This window comes from Papio anubis, chromosome 18 (genome assembly GCF_008728515.1).
Source record: "Papio anubis isolate 15944 chromosome 18, Panubis1.0, whole genome shotgun sequence".
Classification (NCBI taxonomy): Eukaryota; Metazoa; Chordata; class Mammalia; order Primates; family Cercopithecidae; genus Papio; species Papio anubis.
This window is the reverse complement of record NC_044993.1, coordinates 62,615,615-62,641,848: the sequence shown is the minus strand read 5'-3', so window position 1 is coordinate 62,641,848 and position 26,234 is coordinate 62,615,615. Positions and strand designations below refer to the sequence as shown.

General features: G+C 49.3%; 1 protein-coding gene across 1 annotated transcript; it reads left to right on the top strand.

Moving 5' to 3' along the window:
• The first annotated feature begins 18,475 nt into the window (after positions 1 to 18,475).
• Positions 18,476 to 25,584, top strand: RMI2 (RecQ mediated genome instability 2). Its single transcript, XM_003916536.5, has 2 exons — positions 18,476 to 19,600; positions 24,462 to 25,584. Exons 1-2 carry the CDS (start codon positions 19,306 to 19,308, stop codon positions 24,608 to 24,610), a joined length of 444 nt encoding a protein of 147 aa, XP_003916585.1. The 5' UTR covers positions 18,476 to 19,305; the 3' UTR covers positions 24,611 to 25,584.
• Positions 25,585 to 26,234: the final 650 nt, after the last annotated feature.

Here is a 26,234-nt window from a genome sequence, read left to right as displayed (position 1 = left end):
CTGGTGGGCCAGAGCCTTTTCACTTTGCATGTAGCCATATGAGATAGTAAAGAGTGGTTGCTTCCCCATGCTTTTAAAAATTTTATATTTTATATTTTATTTTTTGAGACAGGGTCTTGCTCTGTTGCCCAGGTGGAGTGCAGTGGTGCAGTCACCACTTACTGCAGCTTCGATCTCTCAGGCTCAAGTGATTCTCCTACCTCAGCCTCCAGAGTAGCTGGGACCACAGGTGTGCACCACCACACCTGGCTAATTTTTAAATTTTTTTCTAGAAACAGGGTTTCCCTATGTTGCCCAGGCTGGTCTCGAATTCCTGAGCTCTAGTAATCCTCCCACCTCAGCCTCCCAAAGTGCTGGGATTACAGGCGTGGGCCCCCGTGCCCAGCCCCTCAGGCCATTTCTGTGCCTGAAATAACACTAGCTAACCATGGTTGACATTTCTCTTGTTCCCAGAGTGAAACGAATGAGTGCTGCTTCTTTAATCCTGCAGCTACCCCCACATGGTCAGCACTTACGTTTTCACTCTTATTTGGCATGAAGAAATTAAGTCCTGTTAAGGAACGTGCTTAGGATCACGTGCTAGGAGGTGGTCGCGCTGGAATTCAAATCCAGGCAGGTGCTAGCTTGAGAGCCACTGCTCTGTGAAGCCTTTCTCAGGCCTCCACTCAGGCCAAGGGAGGAGGAAGGAGGAAGGGCCCTCAGGCAGGAGCAGCCTGAGCAAAGGTCTGGAGCTAGGACCGAGCATGGCATGTCAGGAGAGAGGGGGAAGAGCTCTTTGGCTGCGGGGAGCAGTGTGAGGTCAAAATGGAGAGGCAAGAGGAGGGAGGGGCGTGGAGGTCCTTGATGCCGGCATGAACACTCCGGGCCTTCTGTGGGGTGGGCGGCACAGGGGAGAGCTCCGGCTGGGTGCCCTGGCTCAAACTATCCTTGTCTCGGGCAAGGACACCTGCATGGACCCAGTCGTTCAAGCCCCAAACCAAGTCCATCCTTGACTTCTGTCTTTGTCTCCCCTCATCAGGCTGTGAGGAGTAGAGTGAAACCACAGCTGCAGCTTCCTGGCTAGTCTCTCCACTCCTCTGCCCCCACAACCCAGTCTCCATGTAGCAGCCAGGGGCGTCTACTGAAAACGAAAATCACATCATGTCTCTCTCTTTTTCTCTCTTTCTCTCTTTTATTTATTTATTTATTTATTGAGATGGAATCTTCCTCTGTTGCCCAGGCTGGAGTGCAAACACCTCCCGGGTTCAAGTGATTCTCCTGCCCCACCCTGTCAAGTAGATGGGATTATAGGCCACTCACCACCACGCCCGACTAATTTTTGTATTTTTAGTAGAGACGGGGTTTTGCCATGTTGGCCAGGCTGGTCTCGATCTCCTGACCGCAAGTGATCCTCCCACTTTGGCCTCCTAAAGTGCTGAGATTACAGACATGAGCCACTGCACCCAGACTCCTCTCTCTCTCTCTCTCTGTCTCCCCCCGCCCCGCACCCCCCCACCCCCCCACCCCCCGCCACCCCGAAAATGCGCATTCCTGATGCATTTAGAACAAAATCCAAATTCCTTTAAGTGGTCTGTGAGTCTCTACCTCATCTTGCCTTACTGACCTCTTGACCGCATCACTGACTGCTCCCCCATCACTGCGCACCCATACTGGCCTTTCTGTTCCTCATACACACAAGGTCACTCCTGCTTCAGGGCCTTAGCATTCGTCATTCCCTCTGTGGGAGTGCCCTTCCCAGGCCACCAGCCCCTTCTCGTCATTCAGGTCTCAGCTGAGGGTGCCTGCGCAGATAAGCCCTTCTCCCCATCCCTCCTGGTTTATTTTCTTCGTCTGCATGTGCTCAGCACCCGAAACTGTCTCTTGTTCTCTCCCCATCCTTCACCAGATTATAAACTCTATAAAAGCAGTTCCTTGTTGGTTTTGTTCACTGCTGCATCCCAGGCATTCAATGAGCACTTGTTGAGTGAAGAAATCAGACTCAGTCTTCCCCTCTGTAAAATGGGACCACATTAAACCTCCTGGTAGGGTAGTGGTGTGGCTCAGAGGTAATATTTGTACACAGTTGGACTTCTTCCTTACTGGCCCAAGGACTTACCTGGCCACCCCTCCTGGAGCCCAGCTTCCCCCAGCTCCCCCATGCCCACTGCCCTGGGAGCAGACACCTTAGCAGAAGGGCTGTCCTCCAGACCCTTTGCAGCCAGGCCTCTCTGCTCACAGATCCCTGAGGACATCTGCGGGTTGACGCCCAGAGCCCAGCCCCAGCCTCATGCAAATTCTGTCTCCCAGTCCAGCAGCTGTGGCCTCCTTCACTCGGCCTTTTAAAAGAAATTCTTGGGCTGACTCACACTTCCTTTATCTCCAGCTGGGTTCACTCAAGTGTTGCTGTTTAGCAAGGCTGAGGTTTGAGTGCCTCAGAAGTAATCTCCGATGCAGGGGTGCTGTATGCTTCAGTGAACTTCGAATGAGGGTCAGGCCCCCCAGAAAACCTCTTACCAGGACAGTTGGGAAACTATCCCCCACTGGTGGTCAGGGCATTCTGGGTTGGAGAAACTGCTTTGGGGCTTTGGCAGGTGTTTATTTTGTCTGTCCCCCTGCCTCCCACCTAACCCCATCCCAAACTCACTCGAAAAAATGTCCCTGCTGCCCTGGGGGTGCATTTCAATGTCTCATGTCCCCCGCTTTTCCTTCCTTCCCTGTGAAGTCAGGCGTTTGGATTCAGTGCACTTCTCAGAAGGTTTGTTTCTTTCTGTGCAAACACGTGGAGTGATGCTTGTCTCGATTTTCTAGAACACTTCCACTTTCACAGAATTGTGGTTATTTTGAGAAAAAGGGTCTGTTACAGGTACAACAATATACTGGTACTGGTCTGCATTTCTTGTTGATGTCCCTGGGAGAGTTTTTATGTAAATAAAGTCACACTGCTCCAGGGGAAAGGAATCCCTGAGGAATTCCCTGGAGAGAAAGGCGTGGGCGACATTTACCCCATTTTCTCCCATGTCTGCAGTAGAAAGAACTGGAGCTTTGAAGGCAGGCTGATTTCAGCGCCAACCTCTTCCTGGCTGTGTGGCCTTGAGTAAGTTACTTAACCTCTCCAAGGGCCTGAATTGCTTGGGGGTAGATTTAGGGCACAGTTACCCCTGGATACTATTTCTTGACGGGGTGGGTGGGGATGGGGTGTGTCGGGGGTGGGGTCGAACCTTTCTTTTTTTGAGACGGGAGTCTCATCGCCCAGGCTGGACTGCAGTGGCCGATCTCAGCTCACTGCAAGCCCGCCTGGGTTCACTTCATTCTCCTGCCTCAGCCTCCCGGTAGCTGGGACTAAGGCACCTCACCACTCCCGCCTCGGGCTAGTTTTTGTATTTTTAGTAGAGACGGGTTTCACTGTTAGCTAAGGATGGTCTCCATCTCCTGACCTCAAGTGATCCCACTCGCCTCGGCCTCCCAAAGTGCTGGGATTACAGGCTTGAGCCACCGCGCCCGGCCAAACCTTTTTTATTTACTTATTTTTTTTAGAGACAGGGTCTTGCTCTGTCATCCAAGCTGCAGTGCAGTGGCACGATCACAGCTCACTGCAGCCTCAACTTCCTAGACTCAAGTGATCCTACCACCTCAGCCTCCGGAGTAGCTGGGACTACAGGCACACAACACCACGCCCAGCTAATTTGTTAATTTTTTGTAGAGACGGGGGTCTCCCTCTGTTATCCAGCCTGGTCTTGAACTCCTGGGCTCAAGTGATCCTCCCGCTTTGGCCTCCCAAAATGTTGGGATTATAGGCGTGAGCCTGGCCTGGAACCCATTTTAAATAAGTGGAAGTGAAACTCACATAACATAACATTTACTAATTTGAAATGAACAACTCAGTGGTGTTTAGTACATTTACAGCGTTGTGCAACTGCCACCTCTCTTTAGTTGGAAAACATTTTCATCGTTCCCAAAGGAAACTCCGTATCCTTTAAGCAGTCATTCTCCACTCCCTCTTCTCCTTGGTAGTTAACTTAGGTACTACTGGGCTTTCATGACTGAAGTCCCTGAAGAGGAAACAAGTGTTTTCCAGCTGGGCCACCACCTGTGACAAGTTGTCATTTGCGTGGAGATGGGATTCTGTTCTGGGTATGTACGCGCCTTTCTATAATTTTTATTTTTATTTTTTATTTTTTTGGAGATGGAATCTCACTCTGTCGCCCAGGCTGCAGTGCAGTGGCCAGATCTCAGCTAACTGCAAGCTTTGCCTCGTGGGTTTACGCCATTCTTCTGCCTCAGCCTCCTGAGTAGCTGGGACTACAGGCGCCCGCCACCTCGCCCGGCTAGTTTTTTGTATTTTTTAGCAGAGATGGGGTTTCACCGTGTTAGCCAGGATGGTCTCGATCTCTTGACCTAGTGATCCGCCCGTCTCGGCCTCCCAAAGTGCTGGGATTACAGGCTTGAGCCACTGCGCCCGGCCTTTTTTTTTTTTTTTTTTCCTTTTTCTTTTTTTATACAGAGTCCCACTCTGTTGACCAGGCTAGAGTATAGTGGTATGATCTCAGCTCATTGCAACCTCCCAGGTTCAAGCGATTCTCCCACCTTAGCCTCCCAAGTAGCTGGGACTACATGCGCCCACCACCATGCCTGGCTAATTTTTGTATTTTTTGGAAGAGACAGGGCTTTGCCATGCTGGCCAGGCTGATCTCGAACTCCTTACCTCAAGTGATCCACCCACCTCAGCCTCCCAAGGTGCTGAGATTACAGGTGTGAGCCACCACGCCCAGCCGCATTCTATAAATTTTTGTTGTTGTTGTTTGTTTGTTTGAGACAGAATCTGTCTCTGTTGCCCAGGCTGGAGTGCAGTGGTGCAATCTCGGCTCACTGCAACTTCTGCCTCCCAGGTTCAAGCAATTCTCCTGCCTCAGCCTCCCGAGTAGCTGGGATTACAGGTGTGTGCCACCACACCTGGCTAATTTTTTGTATTTTTAGTAGAGACAGGGTTTCACCATGTTAGCCAGGATGGTCTCAATCTCCTGACCTTGTGATCCGCCCGCCTCGGCCTCCTAAAGTGCTGGGATTACAGGCGTGAGCCACTGCGCCTGGCGCCCCCAATCTCTAAATTTTTTTTTTTTGAAACAGAGCCTTGCTCTGTCGCCCAGGCTGGAATGTAGTGGCGTGATCTCGGCTTACTGCAAGGTCTGTCCCCTGGGTTCACGCCATTCTCCTGTCTCAGCCTCCTGAGTAGCTGGGATTATAGGCGCCCGCCATCACACCTGGGTAATTTTTTGCATTTTTAGTAGAGACGGGGTTTCACCGTGTTAGCCAGGATGGTCTCGATCTCCTGACCTCGTGATCCGCCCGCGTCTGCCTCCCAAAGTGCTGGGATTACAGGCATGAGCTACCGCGCCTGGCCCCCATTCTCTAAATTTAAACACAGCTGAGAGTCATCTAACCACCACCACAACCAGTACACAAAATAATTTCATCCCCCCCAAAAAAATTCCCACTTGCTACCTTTTTGTTGTCCCCTCCCCTGTTCCCAGTCCCTGACAACCACTGGTCTGTTTTCCGTCCCTAGAGTTTTAGCTATGCCCGAATGTTAGATGAATGGAACCCTGTAGATGTGAACTTTTGGGTCTGGCTTCTTTTGCCCAACACCAAGTATTTGAGATTCATCCAAGTTGCTGGTTGTATCGGCAGTCCACGCCTTTTCATTGCTGAGTAGTAGTTTATGGTATGGATGTACCACAGCTTGTTAAATTCCTCTGTTAAATCGGGTTGTCTCCAGTTTGGGGTGATGATGAATAGACTGCCCTAAACATCTATGTATAGGTTTTTGTGTGAACCTAAGTTTTCTTTTCTTTTTGTCATAGGGTCTTGCTATGTTGCCCAGGCGGGAGTGCAGTACTGTCATCATAGGTCACTGCGGCCTGGACCTCAGGGGTTAAGTGATCCTCCCACCTCGACCTCCCAAAGTGCTAGGACTACAGGCGTGAGATGCCACACTCCGCCTTGAATCTAAGTTTTTATTTCTCTAGGTTAGACACCCAGAAGTGGAAACGCTGGGTTGTATGGTGAGTGGATGTGATTCTGCTCTGTTTGACCTGGATAAGTTAAACCTCTGTAGACCTCAATCTCCCACTTTTGTAAAATGGGTATAAAACTCCATTGGGTTATTGTGAGGATGAAATGAGACACATGAGGCACAGAGTAAGTGCTCAATAAATGTGTGCCTTTTGTTTTTGGGCTGGATTTTGTTTCATCCATATCTTTGGCCATGGTTTTACCTGCAGCACGGGGGCCATTGGCCAGTGCTGTTGCAAGAGGTGGGGTATGAGGATTTCCTTGAACCCCCTTTTTAGGGCCAAAGGTTGGACTCCTGGGGAATTCATTATCAAGTCTGGCGGTAGACAGAGGTCCTCTCTGTAGAAAAAACGAGTTAGGATGGTTCAGTCCCTTTATTCCACAGAAGGGGAAAGTGAGGCTCAGAGAGGAACAGAGTCTTGCCCAAGGCCACTCAACCATGCAGTGGCAGAGAAACAGTTGGCCCCAGAGCTCCTGACTTGCCAGCCCCATGTACCTCCACCTTGATTCCAGTGGTCAGTGTTTGTTGAATGACTGAGTGTGAATGAGTGAGAACACATTAGGAACATAAGCTCTGGAGCCAGCCTGCCAGGGTTTCGTATCAGGTTCTTCCTTGCACAAGCTGTGTGATTTTGAGCACGTTCTTTGACCTCTCTGAACCTCAGTTTCTTCATCTGTAAAATGGGTACAATCATTGTGTCTGCTGTACAGAATGATCAAGAGGCTTAAATGAGGTAACATGGCCAGGCACAGTGGCTCACGCCTATAATCTCAGCACTTTGGGAGGCCGAGGTGGGCGGATCACCTGAGGTCAGGAGTTCGAGACCAGCCTGGCCAACATGGTGAAACCTGTCTCTACTAAAAATACAGAAAAAAAGGCCAGGCGCGGTGGCTCAAGCCTGTAATCCCAGCACTTTGGGAGGCCGAGACGGGCGGATCACGAGGTCAGGAGATCGAGACCATCCTGGCTAACACGGTGAAACCCCGTCTCTACTAAAAAATACAAAAAACTAGCCGGGCGCGGTGGCGGGCGCCTGTAGTCCCAGCTACTCAGGAGGCTGAGGCAGGAGAATGGCGTAAACCCGGGAGGCGGAGCTTGCAGTGAGCTGAGATTCGGCCATTGCACTCCAGCCTGGGTGACAGAGCGCGACTCCATCTCAAAAAAAAAACCAAAAAACAAAAAACAAAAAAAAAAGGTAGCTGGGCATGGTTTCGGGCGCCTGTAATCTCAGCTACTTGGGAGGCTGAGGCAGAATTGCTTGAACCCGGAATGAGGAGGTTGCAGTGAGCCAAGATTGCGCCATTGCACTCTAGCCTGGGCGACAAGAGGGAAACTCTGTCTCAAAAAAAAAAAAAAAAAAAAAAAGGTGAGGTAACTTATGCAAAGACTACAACAGTGTCAGGCACACAGTAAGTGCTGAATTAAAGCTAACTTTGGCCAGGCATAGTGGCTCAAATCTGTAATCCCAGCGCTTTGGGAGAGTAGGGAGGGAGGATCACTTGAGCCCCAGAGTTTGAGACCAGCCTGGGCAGCATAGTGATGACCCCGTGTTTACAAATAATTTAAAAATTAGCCAGGTGTGGTGGCATGCACCTGTGGTCTCTGCTACTCAGGAGGCTGAGGCAGGATTACCTGAGCCCAGGAGGTCGAGGCTGCAGTGGGCTATGATCATGCCACTGCACTCCAGCTTGGGCGACAGAGCAAGACTCTGTCTTAAAACAAGATAATTTTTTAAATGAAATTAATGACAAGGACATGGTGGGGGGCTGCAAACAGATGTTTTCACAGGGAGTTCACAGTCCTGCCAGTGACGGAGCAGGTCTCCTTCTTGGTTTGTTGAAAAGTTGAGGAAAATGTGGATAATTCATGTCCAGGGACCTGTAGCCAACAGAAAAAAAGCCCCTGCCTTCCTCTACTCAGAGGTGCTCTAATACAGAAGCCACAAGCCACATGGGGTGACTGAACACTTGAATGGTAGCTTAATATGAGTTGAGATGAGCTGTCAGTGTTAGTTATACAATGGATTTCAAAGACACGGTATGAGCAAAGGTCCTGAGGCAGGAGGTTACCTGGCATGTCTAGGAACAGCAGGGCAGTGAGTGGGAGATGAAGGCAGCGATCTGATCTTGTAGTGTCTGTTTCTGTGTCTGTCACCCCACTTGACTGTTGCTTCCTTTGGCAGGGGCTGCATCTGCCTTGTATGTCTCCATAGCCCCAGGGGCTGGCACGGCATCTGGCATATAGTAGGTGCTTACTACGTGTTTGTTGAATGAATGAATAAATGAATGAATGGATGGATGGCTGTTAGTGGTAACTAAATGCAGCTGAGTTAAACTGAGCCCAAGGAGAGAGAGGACCAAATGCCTGCTGCAGTGGACACTGGTATGTGCCCAGGTCCCCCCTCTAGACAGATGCAGTCACTCCCCAGCTGCTGGGAGAGCTGGTCGCTGATGGTTAGTGCCCAGGTGAGTCCCTCGCTAGGCATGGCACCCTAGACCCACCACCCCACGGGACAGCACACCTTCAATGACTGTTGAATATGGAGTACAAAAGCCCGGCCCCCTTTTCCCCAGGCAGGACAGCTCTACAGTACTATTCCAGGTCCAGAACTTTCCCCAGGGATAACTGAGGCCTTTGTTGTGACTGCATCGCAGCTCAACTCCTCGGCCTGGTCCTGCTGACCTCACTCCCACGCAGGTGCTGCCTCCGAGAGCACTCCTCAATAAACCTGCTTACTCATCTGTGGGTTCCTTGGGAACCTGACCTGTTACCCTTCTCAAGCCATAACCGTGTCATTCATTCTTTCATTCATTCAATAAATATGTACTGAACAGCTATGCCTCAGGCATTGTTTTGGGATCCAGCAGCAACCCCAGACAGACCAGGACTGTTTGTGTAGGGATATTGGCTATCGAGTTTTTAGATTTCACCAAGACTGAATCTCATCATCTCCAGCCCCACCATGGCCATGCCACCCCTGGGAGGCCTGGCTGCTTCAGCTCCCTAGACCGGCCCTTAGAAGGTGTGGACAGGTGTGGGGACAGGAAGGGAACAGACCCAGGAGCCCCAGTCTGTGGAGTTAGGCAGATCCAGTCTCGAATTCAGCTGAGTACTTTTTTGCATTTCCCTAGTGACTAATGATACTGAGCATCCTTTCCTGCGCTCACTGGCCATTTGTATACGGTGTTAGTCCACTCTCGTTGCTATAAAGGAATACTTGAGGCTGGGTAACTCATAAAGAAAAGAGGGTCAGGCGCGGTGGCTCACATGTATAATCCCAGCACTTTGGGAGGCCGAGGTGGGTAGATCACTTGAGGTCAGGAGTTCAAGACCAACCTGGCCAACATGGTGAGACCTCGTCTCTACTAAATATACAAAAATTAGCTGGGTATGGTGGTACATGCCTGTAGTCCCAGCAATTTGGGAGGCTGAGACAGTCAAGCCACTGCACTTCAGCCTGGGTGACAGAGCGAGACTCCCTCTCAAAAATAAAAAAAATAAAAAAAGGGCCAGGCGCAGTGGCTTATGCCTGTAATCCCAGCACTTTGGGAGGCTAAGGTGAGAAGATCACTTGAGCTCAGGAATTTGAGACCAGCCTGGGCAACATAGCGAGACCTCGTCTCTATTATAAATAAAAACAAAAAGTTAGCTACTAAAAATTAGGTGGCGTGCACCTATAGTCCCAAGTACTTGGGAAGCTAAGGTGGGAAGATCGCTTGAGTCTGGGAGACTGAGGCTGCAGTGAGCTATGATCACACCATTGCACTCTAGCATGGGTGACAGAGTGAGATCCCGTCTCGAAAAATAAAATAATAAAGAAAAGAGGTTTATTTGGCTCACAGTTCTGCAGGCTGTACAAGCATGGCACCAGTATCTGTTCGGATTATGGTGAGGCCTCAGGAAGCTTTTACTCTTGATGGAAGGCAGAGCAGGAGCGGGCATGTCACGTGGTGAGAGAGAAGGCAGGAGGTGCCAGGCTCTTTTAAACAACTAGACCTCAGATGAACTCATAGAGAACTCATTGCTGCAAGGACAGCACCAAGTCATTCATGAGAGAGCCACCCCCATAACCCAGACACCTCCCACTAGGCCCAACCTCCAATCCTGGAATGATGTCACATTTCAACATGAGATTTGGAAGGAAAAACCACATCCAAACCATACCATATACCTTCTTTGGAGAAATGTCTGTTTAAGTCCTTTGCTCATTTTTAAATTGTTTTTGTTGTTGTGGTTGTTGTTGTTGAGTTGCAAGTGTTCTTTATATATTCTAGATACTAGACCCTCATCAGATATATGACTTGCAAATATTTTTTCCCATCCTGTGAATTGTCTTCACTTTTTGGATAATGTCCTTTGATGCACAAAAGTTTTACTTTTTATAAAGTCCAATTTATTTTTTTCTTTTATTGCTTGTGCTTTTGCTGTCATCTCTAAAGATCCATCGCCAAACCCAAGGTTGTGAACATTGACCCTTCTGTTTTAGGAGTATTATAGTTTTAGCACTTATATTTTGGCCGTTGGTCCATTCTATATATAGACAGAGAGGCTGAACTTTCTTCTTTTTCTTATTGTTCTGGCATTATTTATTAAATGATTCTTTTCCCACGGAATGATCTTGTTGGCCCTTGTTGAAAAGCCACTGGGGGCTGGGTGCGATGGCTCATGCCTGTAATCCCAGCACTTTGGGACAGATCACCTGAGATCAGAAGTTTGAGACCAGCCTAGCCAATACAGTGAAACCCCATCTCTACTAAAAGTACAAAGATGGCTTTGCGTGGTGGCTCATGCCTGTAATCCCAGCACTTTGGGAAGCCGAGGCGGGCGGATCACCTGAGGTCAGGAGTTCGAGACCAGCCTGACCAACATGGAGAAACCCTGTCTCTACTAAAAATACAAAATTAGCTGGGCGTGGTGGCACATGCCTGTGATCTCAGCTACTAGGGAGGCTGAGACAGAAGAATCACTTGAACTTGGGAGGCAGAGGTTGCAGTGAGCTGAGATCGCGCCACTATACTCCAGCCTGAGCAACAAGAGTGAAACTCCACTTAAAAAACAAAAAACAAAACAAAAAAACAAAGATTAGCTGGGCGTGGTGGTGCATGCCTGTAGTCCCAGCTACTCAGGAAGCTGAGGCGGGAAAATCGCTTGAACCTGGGAGGCGGAGGTTGCAGTGAGCCGAGGTCACGCCACTGCACTCCAGCCTGGGTGCCAGAACAAGACTTTGTCTGAAAAAAAAAAAAAGAAAGAAAAGGAATAGATGTATGGATTTATTTCTGGACACTCATTTTATCCTCTGGATCTATATATGTCTTTTCTTTTTTTTTTTTTTTTTTTTCTGAGACGGAGTCTTGCTGTGTCGCCCAGGCTGGAGTGCAGTGGCCGGATCTCAGCTCACTGCAAAGTCCCCCTCCCGGGTTTACGCCATTCTCCTGCCTCAGCCTCCCGAGTAGCTGGGACTACAGGTGCCCGCCACCTCGCCCGGCTAGGTTTTTGTATTTTTTAGTAGAGACGGGGTTTCACCGTGTTAGCCAGGATGGTCTCGATCTCCTGACCTCGTGATCCGCCCGTCTCGGCCTCCCAAAGTGCTGGGATTACAGGCTTGAGCCACCGCGCCCGGCCTATATATGTCTTTTCTTATGTCAGTACCACACAGGTTTGATTATTGTAGGCTTAGTGCCTTTTTGAGCCTCAGTTTATTTTTCTCCTATAAAGGGTTAGGGTTAGGGCAGAAGTAGGTCTCTGGCAGGGGTTTTTGGATGAAATGAGCTGGAATATACCATAGCGGCTAGCAGCGTGCTTGGCCTATAGTAGTAGAGGAAGCATTACTGTTATTATCATATGCAAGATGTAGGTTGTGCTTCAAGCCTCCTCCAGAGAGCTGGAAATGTGTAACAGTCAGTTTAGGCTTTAAAACAAAATACCATAGACTAGGTAACTTACAACAGAAATGTATTGCTCATAATTTCTTTTTGAGATGGGGGTCTTGCTCTGTTGCCTAGGCTGGAGTGCAGTGGTGCATTCATGGCTCACTGCAGCCTCTATCTCCTGGGCTCATATGATCCTCCCACCTCAGCCTCCCAAAGTGCTGGGATTACAGGTGTGAGCCACTGTGCCCAGGCTGCTCATAGTTCTGGAGGTGGGAAGTCCAAGATCAAGGCACTGGGAGATTCAGGGTCTGGTAAGGACTCAAACTCTGGCTCACTGTGTCTTCACAAGGTGGAAGGGGTAAAAGAGCTCTCCGGGGACCCCTCTTAAAAGGACACTAATCCCATTCATGAGGGCTCCACCCTTATTCATGAGACTTAACCACCTCACAAAAGACCTACCTCCTAACACTTTCACATTGGGAATTAACTTTCTTTTTCTTTCCCTTTTTAAAATTTTCTTCTTACATTTTTTCCTTTTTTTCTTTTTTTTTTTTTTTTTTGAGACGGAGTGTTGCTCTTGTCGCGCAGACTGGAGTGCAGGAGCACAATCTTGGCTCACTGCAGCCTCCGCCTCCCAGGTTCAAGCGATTCTCCTGCCCAAGCCTCCTGAGTAGCTGGGATCACAGGTACCCACCACCACGCCCAGCTAACTTTTGTATTTTTAGTAGAGATGGGGTTTCACCATGTTTGCTAGGCTGGTCTTAAACTCCTGAGGTCACTCCTGCCCACCTTGGCCTCCCAAAGTGCTGGGATTACGGGCATGAGCCACCACATCCAGTCTCTTCTAGTTTTTTGAGACTATGCAATAAATTATAGTTAACCATATACAGTGGAACATAGGAATTTGTGGGGAGAGGGCACAAACATTCTGTTCACACCATGGCAGTGTGCCGAGGACAGCAGACATCACCATCGGTGCAGAGGCCCGGGAGTGTCAGTCATCAGGCACCGAGGTGTGACTTGAGCCCAGCCCTGGGCCTGCGTGAAGTGGACAAAAAAGGGCACCTCTTGAGGCCAAGATGCATCGGCTTTCACATGACCTGGTGATACTCTGTGAGTGCGACAGCAGGAAGTTTGCTTGTCACTGAGTGGGGGAGGGCTGGGCCCCAGAATCATTCTAGGGTCCCACCCCCAGATATACCAATGCTGGAAGGCTGTGCTGCAGCCCTGGGACCTACAGTTCTTCCCAGATGTTGCGTTATTGAAAGAACTGTGCAGTGAACACCAATCACCCACCATGCGGATTCCACAATGAACAGCTGACTCTAGTTGCCTTATCTCAGCTGTAGCCACCTGTCCTTCCCTCTGTCCACCCATCCATCCACCTTATTTCTTGTTGCATTTCAAAGTAAGTTGCATCCAAAGTAAGAGACATCCATCCACTGCCCCTTTGCATACTTTGGCAGCCATTTCATTAAATACAGTTCGAAATTTGTGTGTGTGTGTGTATGTGTGTGTGTATGTGTGTGTGTGTGTTTTCATAAAACCTGTATTTCAAAAAGAAATTTCCCAGAGTATTCTTCCATGGTGCCAATCCAGGATAGTGGGTAAGACGTTATGTTAAGAACCACCATCCTGATTATTGAGACACATCAGAAGAACCCTTTGTAAGGGTTCCCAGGGTAGGGATTGGTTCCTGGCTCTACCTCCTCCTAGCTGTGTGGTCTGGGGTAGGTCACATCACCTGTCCAAGGCTCAATGTCCTCATCTCTAAATTGGGCTTAAGGAAAGTATCTACTTGCCAGGCGCAGTGGCTCACGCCTGTAATCCCAGCACTTTGGGAGGCCGAGGCAGGCGGATCATGAGGTCAGCAGATCGAGACCATCCTGGCTAACATGGTGAAACCCCGTCTCTACTAAAAATACAAAAAAGTAGCCGGGCGTGGTGGCGGGCACCTGTAGTCCCAGCTACTTGGGAGGCTGAGGCAGGAGAATGGCATGAACCTGGGAGGTGGAGCTTGCAGTGAGCCGAGATCACGCCACTGCACTCCATCCTGGGTGACAGAGTGAGACTCCATCTCAAAAAAAAAAAAAAAAGAAAAGTATCTACTTCTTAGGGTTGTCATGAGGAGTAACTGAGTCTCTGCACATGAAGTGCCTGGCATGGTGCTTGGCACATAGTAAGGGCTCAGCTAATAACAGCCTTTGCTATTACGAAGATGTCACTGTATGGATACCCTTCCAGAACAACCCATTTTCTTTTCTTTTTTTTTTTCCTTCAAGACAGAGTTTTGCCCTTGTTGACCAGGCTGGGGTGCAGCAACCCTTTTTCTTAGTAGGGTTCTTTGTTTCTGGAAACCAGAAGCATTTTTGACCTGATCAGCCTGGGAACTGGTGAACAGGCAGATGGAGGATAAAGCCAAGGCCTACAATTCCTATCACCTTACCTTTGTCCTCACTGGTGCAGGTGGCAGGAAGCCCCCTTCCAAGGATATTTGATCTCACTGGGGGGCTGGAGCTTGGGGAGGCTGGCACACGGGGTTGCTTCAGGCCTGAGCGTGAGGGTGATGGATTGTGGTGCGGGGGAGGGGGAATAATCCTCCCTAGAGGGGAGGCTTACCCAACATGTGTCAACAGACCCCAGTTGTCTGCTCATGACTGTAATTTAAGATGCCGATTTCACAACTCCTGGAGCTGGTGAAACACTACAGTCCCTTGGGTGTTTTGCAGGAGATTTAAGGAGCTGCATATTAGTGAACACGCAGGCTGCCTTGGTGCCTGGAGCAGAGCTCACGTTCTAGAGAGAATTTGCAGATTGGAAGCCCATGGGCCAGAATCAGTCCACGGATGACTTTCAGGGGCATGAGGTTTGTTTTTGTTCCTTTGTTTTAGAATTAAATTCATTGCCAGCATTTTTTTTTAAACATGGAGATTATACATGAAAATGTCTTGAGCCAGGTGCGGTGGCTCACACCTGTAATCCCAGCACTTTGGGGGGCTGAGGCAGGTGGATCATCTAAGGTAGGGAGTTCGAGACCAGCCTGGCCAACATGGTGAAACCCCATCTCTACTAAAAATACAAAAAATTGGCTGGGTATGGTGGCAGGCGCCTGTAATCCCAGCTACTTGGAAGGCTGAGGCAGGAGAATCACTTGAACCTGGGAGGTGGAAGTTGCAGTGAGCTGAGATCGTGCCATTGCACTCTAGCCTGGGTGACAGAATGAGACTCCATCTAAAACAAAAACAAAAGAAAATGTCTTGAAAAATCAGATCTAGCAACAATGGGCCCACAGTCCTGCATGACAACCATTGGCTGAGTGTGCTGGACCCCTTTCGCCAGGACATCAGACAGCCAGTTTACCCCTGCTACACCAGGGTTACCTGTCTGTCTGCTGCTGACAACTTAGTTTGAGAACCCAGGCTTTACTGGTAAGATAGACACAGACTCAACTATTTATGGTTCAAAACAGAGGGCAGTGAGTATTATAGCTTAGGGCAGTGGTTCTCCATAGAGGTGATTTAGCACCCTAGGGGACAGTGGCAATGTCTGAAGACATATTTTGGTTGTTTCAACTTGAGGAGGGTGCCATGGTATCTAGTGGGTGGAGAGTGGGATACTGCTCAACATCCTGCAGTGCACAGGACAGCCCCCATGACAAAGATTATCCAGCCCCAATGTCAGTAGGGCTGAGGTTGGGAAACCATGGATTAGGGGCACTGGCAAACTGGCCTGGAGGGAAGAGGTTCATTCCAGTTGTGGGGCTCAAGAAAGGCTCCCTGAAGAGAAGAGGTCTTGCTGGTGAGCAGGCACTTGACGACTAAGCCAGGTTTCAACTGAGAGTGACTGACAGGGAGGCATGTCAGGCAGAGAACAAACAACACAAGCAAAGGTCTAGAGGCACCTTTGATGGGTGGAGGCGGGTGAGAGTGTGAACAGTGAGATGGAGCCTGTGGTTCAAGATACATGAAGTTTGGGGTCAGATGAATTTGGGTTTGAGTTCTGACTCTTACCACTCACTAGCCATGTGGCTTCAGGCTTGTCATTGGCTTGAACCTCAGCTTCATCATCTGTAAAATGGGGATAAGAAATGAGGTTATGTAGGGCCAGACTCATCTATCCGAAGTCCTCCATTTCTACTCTGCGTCCCAGCCACTCTCAACTACTGGCAGTTTGCTACATGCTTCTTGCTTTCTCTCCCCTGTCTGGCCCCTCCATGTGCAGTTCCCTCTGCCTGGAAAGCTCACATTCCAGATGTGTGGATTACACTATCAAGGTGTTATAAACCCGGTGCTGATATGCCCAGACTTGTTTTGAAAAGACCACTCTGCCAGCAACAGGGTGTTGGGCTTGTGGGAGTGGGGTAGGCAATCTAGAGGCCAAGGCAATGATGGGGAATTCCCAGGCTCATACAAGAAGCCTGGGAGCTTCTGCCTTCACCCTAACTCCCTTCCCCATCACTTCTCTGGCCTTAAGGTACCTTGGGGGAAGGTCAGTGAGGACCCACCGGGCATGAACGGGTTGGATTGTCTCTTGGTTAATGTTCCTGCTCCCTTCTCAGCTTAGGAGCCGGGTTACTTTATAGGTCAGGGTTGAGGTGTTGTATTACTCAGCTCTCACACTGCTATAAAGAACTACCCGAGACTGGGGAGTTTATAAAGGAAAGAGGTTTAATTGATTCACAGTTCCGCATGGCTGGGAGGCCTCAGGAAACTTACAATTATGGCAGAAAGGGAAGCAAACATGTCCGTCTTATGTGGCGGCAGGAAGAAGAAGTGCCGAGCAAAGGGGGAAAAGCACCTTATAAAACCATCAGATCTTGTGAGAACTCACTCACTATCACAAGAACAGCATGGGAGTATCCGCCCCCATGATTCAATTACCTCCCATGGGGTCCTTCCCATGGTATGTGGGGATTATGGAAAGTACAATTCAGCAAGAGATTTGGGTGGAGACACAGCTAAACCATATTAGGTGTAGAGGCCAAAACCTCATAGAGGCTATGGGCCAGTCCCCTGGCTTCCTTAAGCCTCAGTTTCCTCACCTGTGTAGAACAGTCTTTTCAGGGTCTGTGGGGGTACATGGGATACTTCCTACAAAGTTCTTACAATAGGACCTGGCTCAATTTTATAAAAATGAAGCTCTTGGCCGGGTGTGGTGGATCACGCCTGTAATCCTAGCACTTTGGGAGGCTGAGGTGGGCAGATCACGAGGTCAGGAATTTGAGACTAGCCTGGCCAATATGATGAAACCCTGTCTCTACTAAAAAATACAAAAATTAGCCAGGCATGTGGCGTGCACCTGTAGTCCCAGCTACTCAGGAGGCTGAGGCAGGAGAATCACTTGAACCCAGGAGGCGGAGGTTGCAGTGAGGTGAGATCGCGCCACTGCATTCCAGCCTGGGTGACAGAGTAAGACTCCGTCTCAAAAAAAAAGAAAAAAAAAGAAAAAAAAATCAAGCTCTTGGTGAATACTCTGAATGCCTGGTACTGCAGGAGGCCCTCAGAATTCAAAGTCTCTCTTAAGAACTGACCTTGACTTTAAGGATCGCCTGATTTAGGATTTGTGGACTTTCCTGACTGGGGACATCCAATTTTTAGGGAGAAATTCCTGGGAATTTTATTTGAAAGATGTGCACAAAGATTTAGCTTTTACAGGTGGATCACGAGGTCAGGAGATCGAGACCATTCTGGCTAACACAGTGAAACCCCGTCTCTACTAAAAAAATACAAAACATTAGCCGGACGTGGTGGTGGGCGCCTGTAGTCCCAGCTACTCAGGAGGCTGAGGCAGGAGAATGGCATGAACCCGGGGGGCAGAGCTTGCAGTGAGCCGAGATGGCACCACTGAACTCCAGCCTGGGCAACAGAGCAAGACTCCATCTCAAAAAAAAAGAAAGATTTAGCTTTTAAATAGGTCCACAGTGGTTATATTTATAAAGTGAGAAATTGGAAATAGCCTTAATGTCCAACTATAGGATATTTGTTTAATATGTGATAAGACTTGGCCAGGAGCGGTGGCTCACGCCTGTAATCCCAGCACTTTGGGAGGCTGAGGCAGGCGGGTCACGAGGTCAGGAGATCGAGATCATCCTGGCTAACATGGTGAAACCCCGTCTCTACTAAAAATACAAAAAATTAGCCAGGTGTGGTGGCAGGTGCCTGTAGTCCCAGCTACTCGGGAGGCTGACGCAGGAGAATGGCGTGAACCTGGGAGGCGGAGCTTGCAGTGAGCCGGGATCGCACCACTGCACTCCAGCCTGGGCAACAGAGGGAGACTCTGTCTCAAAAAAAAAAAAAATGTGATAAGACAAATCGAGTATTATGCAGTAAGTCAAGAGGAAGCAGATGGACATTTGCTGATACTGAAAGATGTTCATTATTAAGTGAAAACAATATACAAAACACTATTTATGTATCAGTAATAGGCCAGGCGTGGTGGTTCACACCTGTAATCCCAGCACCTTGGGAGGCCAAGGAGGGAGGATTGTGTGATCCCAGGAGTTCAAGGCCACCTTGGGCAACATGGTAAGACCCTGTCTCTACAAAAAATACAAAAATTAGCTGGACATGGTGGTGCACGCCTGTAGTCCTAGTTACTCAGGAGGCTGAGGTGGGAGAATCACCTACGCCCGGGAGGTGAACGCTGTAGTGAGCTGTCACTGTGCCACTGCACTCCATCCTGGGCAACAGAGACCCTGTCTCAAAAAAAATACACACACACACACACACACATTTTAAAACCTGGAGGCTAATATACCTCAAAATTAACAGTGGATATCTATAAGCCGCTTTTACAATTATTTTCTTATTCTACATTTTTCCTTTTCTTTTTTTTTTTATAATAAATGTGCATTTCTTTTGTGAAAATAGCAATATATTTTATTAACCTTAAAATTATTTGATGCTATTAAAATATAAATAAAAATAATAATAAAAGAAAGGGCAAGTTTGCCAGCTCTCCCCATCTGCCTCCCCAGCCTTATCTCCTGACTGGATTATTGATCACTCCCAATAAACACAGACTCTTAATTCGTTTCAGTATTTACTAACCTCAAAACAAGGCCATGTAAAGATGAATAATCATACTCTGCAGGTGATTTGCATGCACGCCAAATTTTGAGATGCGTTGAAAGAGGAAGTTCTTTACCTCTCTGCGTTCCATTATTTATTCTCATTTAACCCATTTTCTCCATTCATTCATGAGAGCGTTTATTTACTTTTATCTACGCATGCGCACTCCTCGCTGATACAGAGGGCCGGTTCGCCCGGCGGTCCCGCCTTCTGACGTCGACCATTGGCCGGCTCTGCCAGCACGCTCCTGATTGGTGGCTGCGGGCCGGGCCCCCGCTGCTTCTCAAAGTTGGCGGGAAAGCGGCGGCTAGGTGGAATGGCGGCGGCTGCGGACTCCTTCTCAGCCGGCCCCGCGGGGGTGCGGCTGCCTAGGTCGCCGCCACTCAAGGTGCTGGCGGAGCAGCTGCGGCGCGACGCGGAGGGCGGCCCGGGCGCGTGGCGGCTGTCGCGAGCGGCAGCGGGCCGCGGGCCGCTGGACCTGGCGGCCGTGTGGATGCAGGGCAGGGTAGTGATGGCGGACCGCGGCGAGGCGCGGCTGCGGGACCCGAGCGGGGACTTCTCGGTCCGCGGCCTGGAGCGGGTGCCGCGCGGGCGGCCCTGCCTAGTTCCAGGTAATGCCCGAGCCTCACCGGACGTCCTCTTCCCTGCTGTCCGCCGGGAAGTTGCCGAGGCCGGATTCGATTCCGGTCTTGACACTCGACGGGGGCGGGGGCGGGGCGGGGGCGGGGCGGGTCTGCCTCTCCTCCGGGCCTCTGCCCCTGCGGGTCCCCGCTTGGGTACCCTTGCTCCGGTCCCTCCTGGTCCCTCCTCGGTGAAGTTGATCTGATGATAAGCAGTCCCTTCAACAAACACAGATTCCTGGGACTCTCCCACCTCTAGTGGGAATCTTCTGGGGAGGCGCCCAGGCACCTGCATTTGTCACAAGCCCCCTCCCCCGGTTGATTTCCTTGTTCGCCATCAAGTTTTGGGAAATACTGTCCTGAGAAACTTCTGCTCATCCTTAACGTCTCAATTCAAATGTACCTTTCTCAGGGAAGTCCTCCCTAACCCCTAGGAACGGGAGACCCTCCTGTACTTATTCGTTGAACTGTCTTGGGCTGCAGCTCACTCGTGTTTGCCTCTTTTCTTTTTTCTTTTTTTTTTTTTTTTGAGACGGAGTCTCACTTTGTCACCCCGGCTGGGGTGCAGTGGCACGACCTCGGCTCACTGCAGCCTCCACCTCCCGTATTCAAGCGATTCTCCTGCCTCAGCCTTCCGAGTAGCTGGGATTACAGGCATGTGCCACCACACCCGGCTAATTTTGTATTTTTTAGCAGAGACTGGGTTTTGCCATGTTGGCCAGGCTGGTCTCGAACTCCTGACCTCAAGTGATCTGCCCACCTCGGCCTCCCAAAGTGCTGGGATTACAGACGTGAGCCGCTGTGCCCTGCCTGCTACCTTTCTTAAACCATTGATGCTGAAGCTTGAGTGTGCATCAGTCTCTCCTGGAGGGCTTGCTAAAGCTGGGATGGCTGGGGCTCCATCCTCAGGGTTTCTGAGTCATGAGGTCCAGGTGGGGCTGGAAATTTGCATTTCTAACCAGCTCCTAGGTGATGCTGATGCTGCTGGTCTGGGGACCATACTTTCGACTTATTAAATGTTTTATTTATTTGAGATAGAGGACTCACTGTGTTGCCCAGGCTGGCCTTGAGCTCAAGCAATCCTCCTGCATCAGTCTCCTTGGGTAGCTGGGACTACAGGCCTGCACCACCATGCCTGGTGTTTGGGGGCCATACTTTGAGAACCACTGGGCCAGACCAAGCTACTGGAGGGCTAGAGCTGTGTGGTCCTGACAACGGTATCCTCAGCATCTGGCCCAGTGCCTGACACATAAGTGCTCCAAGAACCAATTGTCTTGAGTGACAGGCAGTGGACATCCATCTCACTTGTTCCCTGGGATGTCAACTGAGCACGTGTTGTACATCAGCCCCCCCATGTGCAGTGCTGGGCTGCAGCCGAGACCCAGATAAAGTCTGCTGGGAGACAGGCGGTGAGCAAATGTCCCAGAGGATCACTGACCCCTGGGGAGCCGTGAGGATGTGCAAGGTGCTGAGTGGCCCGGGGAGGCTTCTAGAGGATGTGAGGTCTAAGCTGAGGAGGTCTGAGGATCCATGGGCCTTCCCTCACCTTGGCTCCCTCCCCTGGGAAATCAGGCCAAGATCACTTCATTCCTAAGGGCCCTTCCTGCTCAGTCTTGGAGTCTAACTAGAGATAGGTCAGTGGTCTGGTCTGAGCTGCTTTGGTCTGGGACAGGCTTAGGTCGAATTTCTGGCTCCACCGCTTCCCAGCTGAGCTGCCTGGAGCACTTCTGTTAGCTTTTCTGGACTTGTACTATTTTGTAAAAGGGAGTGAATCATTCCTGCCTGTTGTGTGGATTCAGTAAGTAAACAACTGCCTTAACACTGCACTTGGCTCATAGTGAAGGTGCGAAACATTGGGACCTGTTTACTGCCACATGCTCCTGTTCCCTCCCCCGACCGCCTTACCCTTCAGCTTTCCCTCTCTTCCTGCCCTCAGCCCCAGCATTGGTCTAGGACAGGGTCAGCAAACTACAGGCCTCCTCTTTTCACGTGTCTTGCGAACTAAAAATGCTGTTAAATGTTTTATTTATTACTATTATTGTTTTTGAGACAGAGTCTCACTCTGTCTCTCTGGCTGGAGTGCAGTGATGCAATCACGGCTCACTGCAACCTATACCTCCCGGGTTCAAGCAATTCTTGTGCCTCAGCCTCCCGAGTAGATGGGATTACAGGCGTGCACCACCACACCTGGCTAATTGTTGTAGTTCTAGTAGAGATGGGGTTTCGCCATGTTGGCCAGACTGGTTGGTCTCGAGCTCCTGGCCTCCCAAAGTGCTGGGACTACCGGCATGAGCCACTGCGCATGGTGGAATTTTACATTTTTAAATGGTTGAAAAAAAAAAAAATCATGACATGTGAAAAGTATATTAAATTCAAGCATCAGTGTTCATAAGTAAAGTTTTATTGGAATACATTGGTAATTTACAGAATGTCTTGGGCCTCTGTCCCACTACAGCTAGAGTTGCGTATTTGGGACAGAGACCCTGTGGCGGGAAAAGCCCAAAATATTTACTATCTGGCCCTTTACAGAAAAAGTTTGCCAACCCTTGGCCTTAGCCTTGGCCCAGCATGTAACCCATGCTGCTTGGTGTGTTGGTTTGCAGGCGAAGCCCCTTGCAGGCAGGCTGGGGCAGTCTCCTGTCTGGTCTCAGCCCTGGCATAAGCCTGGCATCTAGTAAATACTTCAGTGTTTGAACCAATGGGCATTGGTGAACCTGTCTGACATACCCACTGGCCTGAATGCCAGCTGGCAGGGGCCCTGTCACTTCCTCTTGTTAATTAATACCGAGTCCAGCTTGACAAAGTTGAGTCACTGCCATTAGGCAGGGAGGCAGGGAGGTAATGGAGCCACTAAAACACAAAGTAACATTGCAGGCAAGAGTGAGGTGGCGCAGAGGAGGGACAGCTGATCCAGGCTTAAGGGCTCAGGGAACGCTTGAAGAGGCAGCCCTGAAGGATGCATTGGAGTTATCTATAAGGACCAACCCTCCTGGGTTGCCTGGGACTGAGAGGGTCCTGGGATGTGGGACTTGCAGTGTTAAAACTGAGACAGTTGGGCACCCTCTGTCAGTGTGCAGTGGCGGGAGATTGTGCAGCTCCATGGAACAGCCTGTGCAAAGGCTTGGAGGGGATAGAGCCCCGTGCCTTTGGGGAGCCTGAGGCTGCGGTGGAAGGTAGGATAGAGCCTCAGTGGCTGTCTGGAAGGACATGCCTGCTTCAAGATGGCCTTGAACTCTGCTCACCTCACTGCTGCTCTAGTGCTGTTCCCCTACCACCTCTTCCTCTGGAACATCCAGTTTATTTCCATAAACCTAAGGTGCTGAAGAGGCGAGTTGAATGAGAAGCTCTTCCTGCGCTCAGGCTGCTGTCTGTCTGCAGGAGAATCGGAGAAACCATGCTTACCTAGATAGTGCTTGGATCAACTGAGTTCTGGAGGCAGGAGGTGGATTCAAGAATGTTGACTGCAGCATTGGGGTGGGGATGGTTTCGAAGAGGAGGAAGCTGGCAGAAGATGGGCCAGAGCCATTGGAATGGTCATGGCAACCGCGGTGTGGGGATGCGGGAAGGAGAGGGAGAGACAGTGGAGAGCTGCTTTGGAGTGGGAGAGGGTGTGGGTAGAACCTACAAGGGCCAATTTGTCTCATCGCATGCCTTTGAGCTCATCTGGCTGGCTGTGTGTGCCTTCCTAGTAGAGCTCCTGTTCCCCTCTCCTGGCTGGAATGCCCTCGGGCTTGTTCTTCTTTTCCTGGGTCTTTAGTCATTCTACTTCTATGGGTTCCAACCCTACCAGCGCTTTAGGCCCTTTCAGAGGGGAATGGCAAGTGCATTTTCAGAGACCCAGGTGGAATGTGGGGAGGAGTTCTGAGATACCTGAGCACATCCTGCCTAGGGTTGAACAGTGGAATCAGGGGTCAGCTTGCCTGGCTTCCTTCAGTCAAAGCCCCAGGCCCCACGTACAGTGCAATGAAAGCGGCCTCACAGGGGCAGGCAGCGGGGCTGGCACCGGGCCTGTCTTTCCTGCAGTGTTTGGAGTTTTCTTTTACACAATCGGGTTTTGTGTGGTTGAGACTGGCCAAGTTTTGCTTTCAAGGAGAGTCACTTCCCCAAGGGAATGGGAAGAGAGTCACAGTTAATATGTCATTAGATCATCCCGGTGGCAGCCGGCCCTTGTGTGGATTTGCTTGTATGTGCTGGAGGAGGTGGCAGGGATAGGTTCCAGCAGTTGGAACAATGGGGCGGGGGCTGCCTGCCCAGCCTTTTCGGCAACGTGGAGGGAAAATTGGATTTGCTTGGTCAGAGGGTGTCTGCAGAAAGAGGATGTGACCTGTGCACAGAAACCAGTCACATACCCTGTAGCATTGAGCAAGGAACGGGATTAGAGGAAAGCTAAGGTTTTCTGCTCCTACCTCAGAGCAGACTAATTATAACTCACTCTGACGGGAGCGTCACCTCCATTCTTTGGGCATGATTACATTTTACATGACAGTTTTGTTTGGCCTAGTAAAATCAGAAACCAAAGAAGATGGCTGGGTTCGGTGGCTCATGCCTGTTAATCCCAGCACTTTGGGAAACCAAGGTGAGTGGATCACCTGAGGTCAGGAGTTCAAGACCAGCCTGGCCAACAGGTGAAACCCTGTCTCTACTAAAAATAAAAAAGTTAGCTAGGTGTGGGGGCAGGCACTTGTAATCCCAGCTACTCAGGAGGCTGAGGCACAAGAATCGCTTAAACTCAGGAGGCGGAGGTTGCAATGAGCCGAGATTGTACCATTGCACTCCAGCCTGGGCGACAGAGCAAGACTCTGTCTCAAAAGAAAAAAAAGAACATTACTATGGGCTTTTCTTCTTTTTCTAGGAAAGTATGTGATGGTGATGGGAGTGGTTCAGGCCTGCAGCCCTGAGCCCTGCCTACAGGCTGTGAAGATGACAGACCTTTCTGATAATCCCATTCATGAAAGTATGTGGGAACTGGAAGTGGAAGATTTACACAAGAATATTCCTTAGATAATGTTGGAACTGTCGTTAAAAACAACCAAAATCCTGAAACTGTTTAGAAGCTTATAATGATGTGGATTTCATGGACATTTTTTTAGTGCGTATTTTTCAAAAGTTTCTCAGAGAGGCTTGCTTTGGTTGACCAAGGAGTCCGGATGTAGGAATGTTTAAGCCTTGGGATACTTCAGTGACACAGCCTCTGCTGCCCCTTGCTTTGCCTGTGTTCGCTGATGAAAAGCAGATGCTTGTGTTTCTTTTTCCTTCCTGGTTTGTGTGTGTTAATTCTCTCTCTCTCTCAGACACAGAAGTCTCATGTTGCATTTTCCAAATTTTATGAGTGATGATACTTTTTCCATTTCTGCTGCATCCCTGTTTTACAACGCAAAATTTAAGCGCGGTTATTGCCCGTGGTGATTAAAGTGTGGTTATGGGCAGGAAGACAGACTGTGTGAAAAAGGAATGACATCAGGGCTCCTCCTCTTCTTCATCAGCAACTACCATAACCAGTTTGCAAGTCAAATGGCATATTTCCTAACGGCAGGCACGGCGGCCCCTGAAAGACAACAGCTCCCTTTCTGCTTCGGACACCACTTAAACATTTAGACACGGCTCTGTCCGTTTTCCTAGCTAGAGAAGGTGATACCTTCTTCCACCACTCAGAGATGTTGAGACGTTTTCAGAATTTCTTGTTGAAATGAAAAACATCAAGATAAAGGACGCCTTTCAGGCATTAGCTAAACTTCTGCTTCATAACTTTGGGTGAGACATGGTGAGCCTCCTGGTTTAGAGTTCTTTTGTCTTTTTGTATGGAATGACTTTTTGCTGTAATTGTTTTGAATGTTGGGTCTCTGCTGTCTGCTTAGTACCCATACCTGAATTTTTTGAGACTTTAAATATCGAGGGAGTTAGATGATGTTATGACATGATTGTAGACTTTCGTCTGGATTATTGATATTCTACCTCTAATAAATTGTTTAATATGCTGTATGGGTTGTTTTTTTTTTTTTTTTTAAATAGACTTTAAAAAAAACAGTTTTAGGTTTTCAGGAAAACGTTTCAGGAGAAACTACAGCATTCCCATATACTCCACACTCACACCCCACTCCCAGTTTTTCCAGCTGTGAACATCTTTTATTAGGTTGGTACATTTGATAAACCAACATTACATTGTTATTAGCTAAAGTCTAGTTTACATTAGGCTTCATTCTTTCTCTTATACATTCTGTGGATTTTGCCAAATGCATAATAACATGTATCCACCATTACAGTATCGTCCAGAACAATTTCACTGCCCTAAAAATCCTCTGGGTTCCCCTTATTCACCCCTCCCCCTGCAACCCTGACAATCACTGATCTTTCTTTTCAATTTTGCCTTTGCCAGAATATCACATATTGGATCATACAGTAAGTAATTTTTTCAGACTGGCTTCTTTCATTTACTATGCATATATGATTCTTCCATATCTTTTTTTTTTTTTTTTTTAAGACAGTCTCTCTCTTGCCCAGGCTGGAGTGCAAGGGCACAATCACAGCTCACCACAGCCTCAACCTCTCAGGCTCAGGTGATCCTCCCATCTCAGCCTCTCAGGTAGCAGGACTACAGGTGCGTGTCACCATGCCTGGTTAATTTTTT

Bases quoted from the DNA above. Each gene is read 5' to 3' on its own strand.
- RMI2 (XM_003916536.5), top strand. From the start codon at position 19,306: ATGGCGGCGGCTGCGGACTCCTTCTCAGCCGGCCCCGCGGGGGTGCGG. The intron at 19,601-24,461 runs GTAATGCCCGAG...TTCTTTTTCTAG, and splicing joins GCGGCCCTGCCTAGTTCCAG to GAAAGTATGTGATGGTGATG.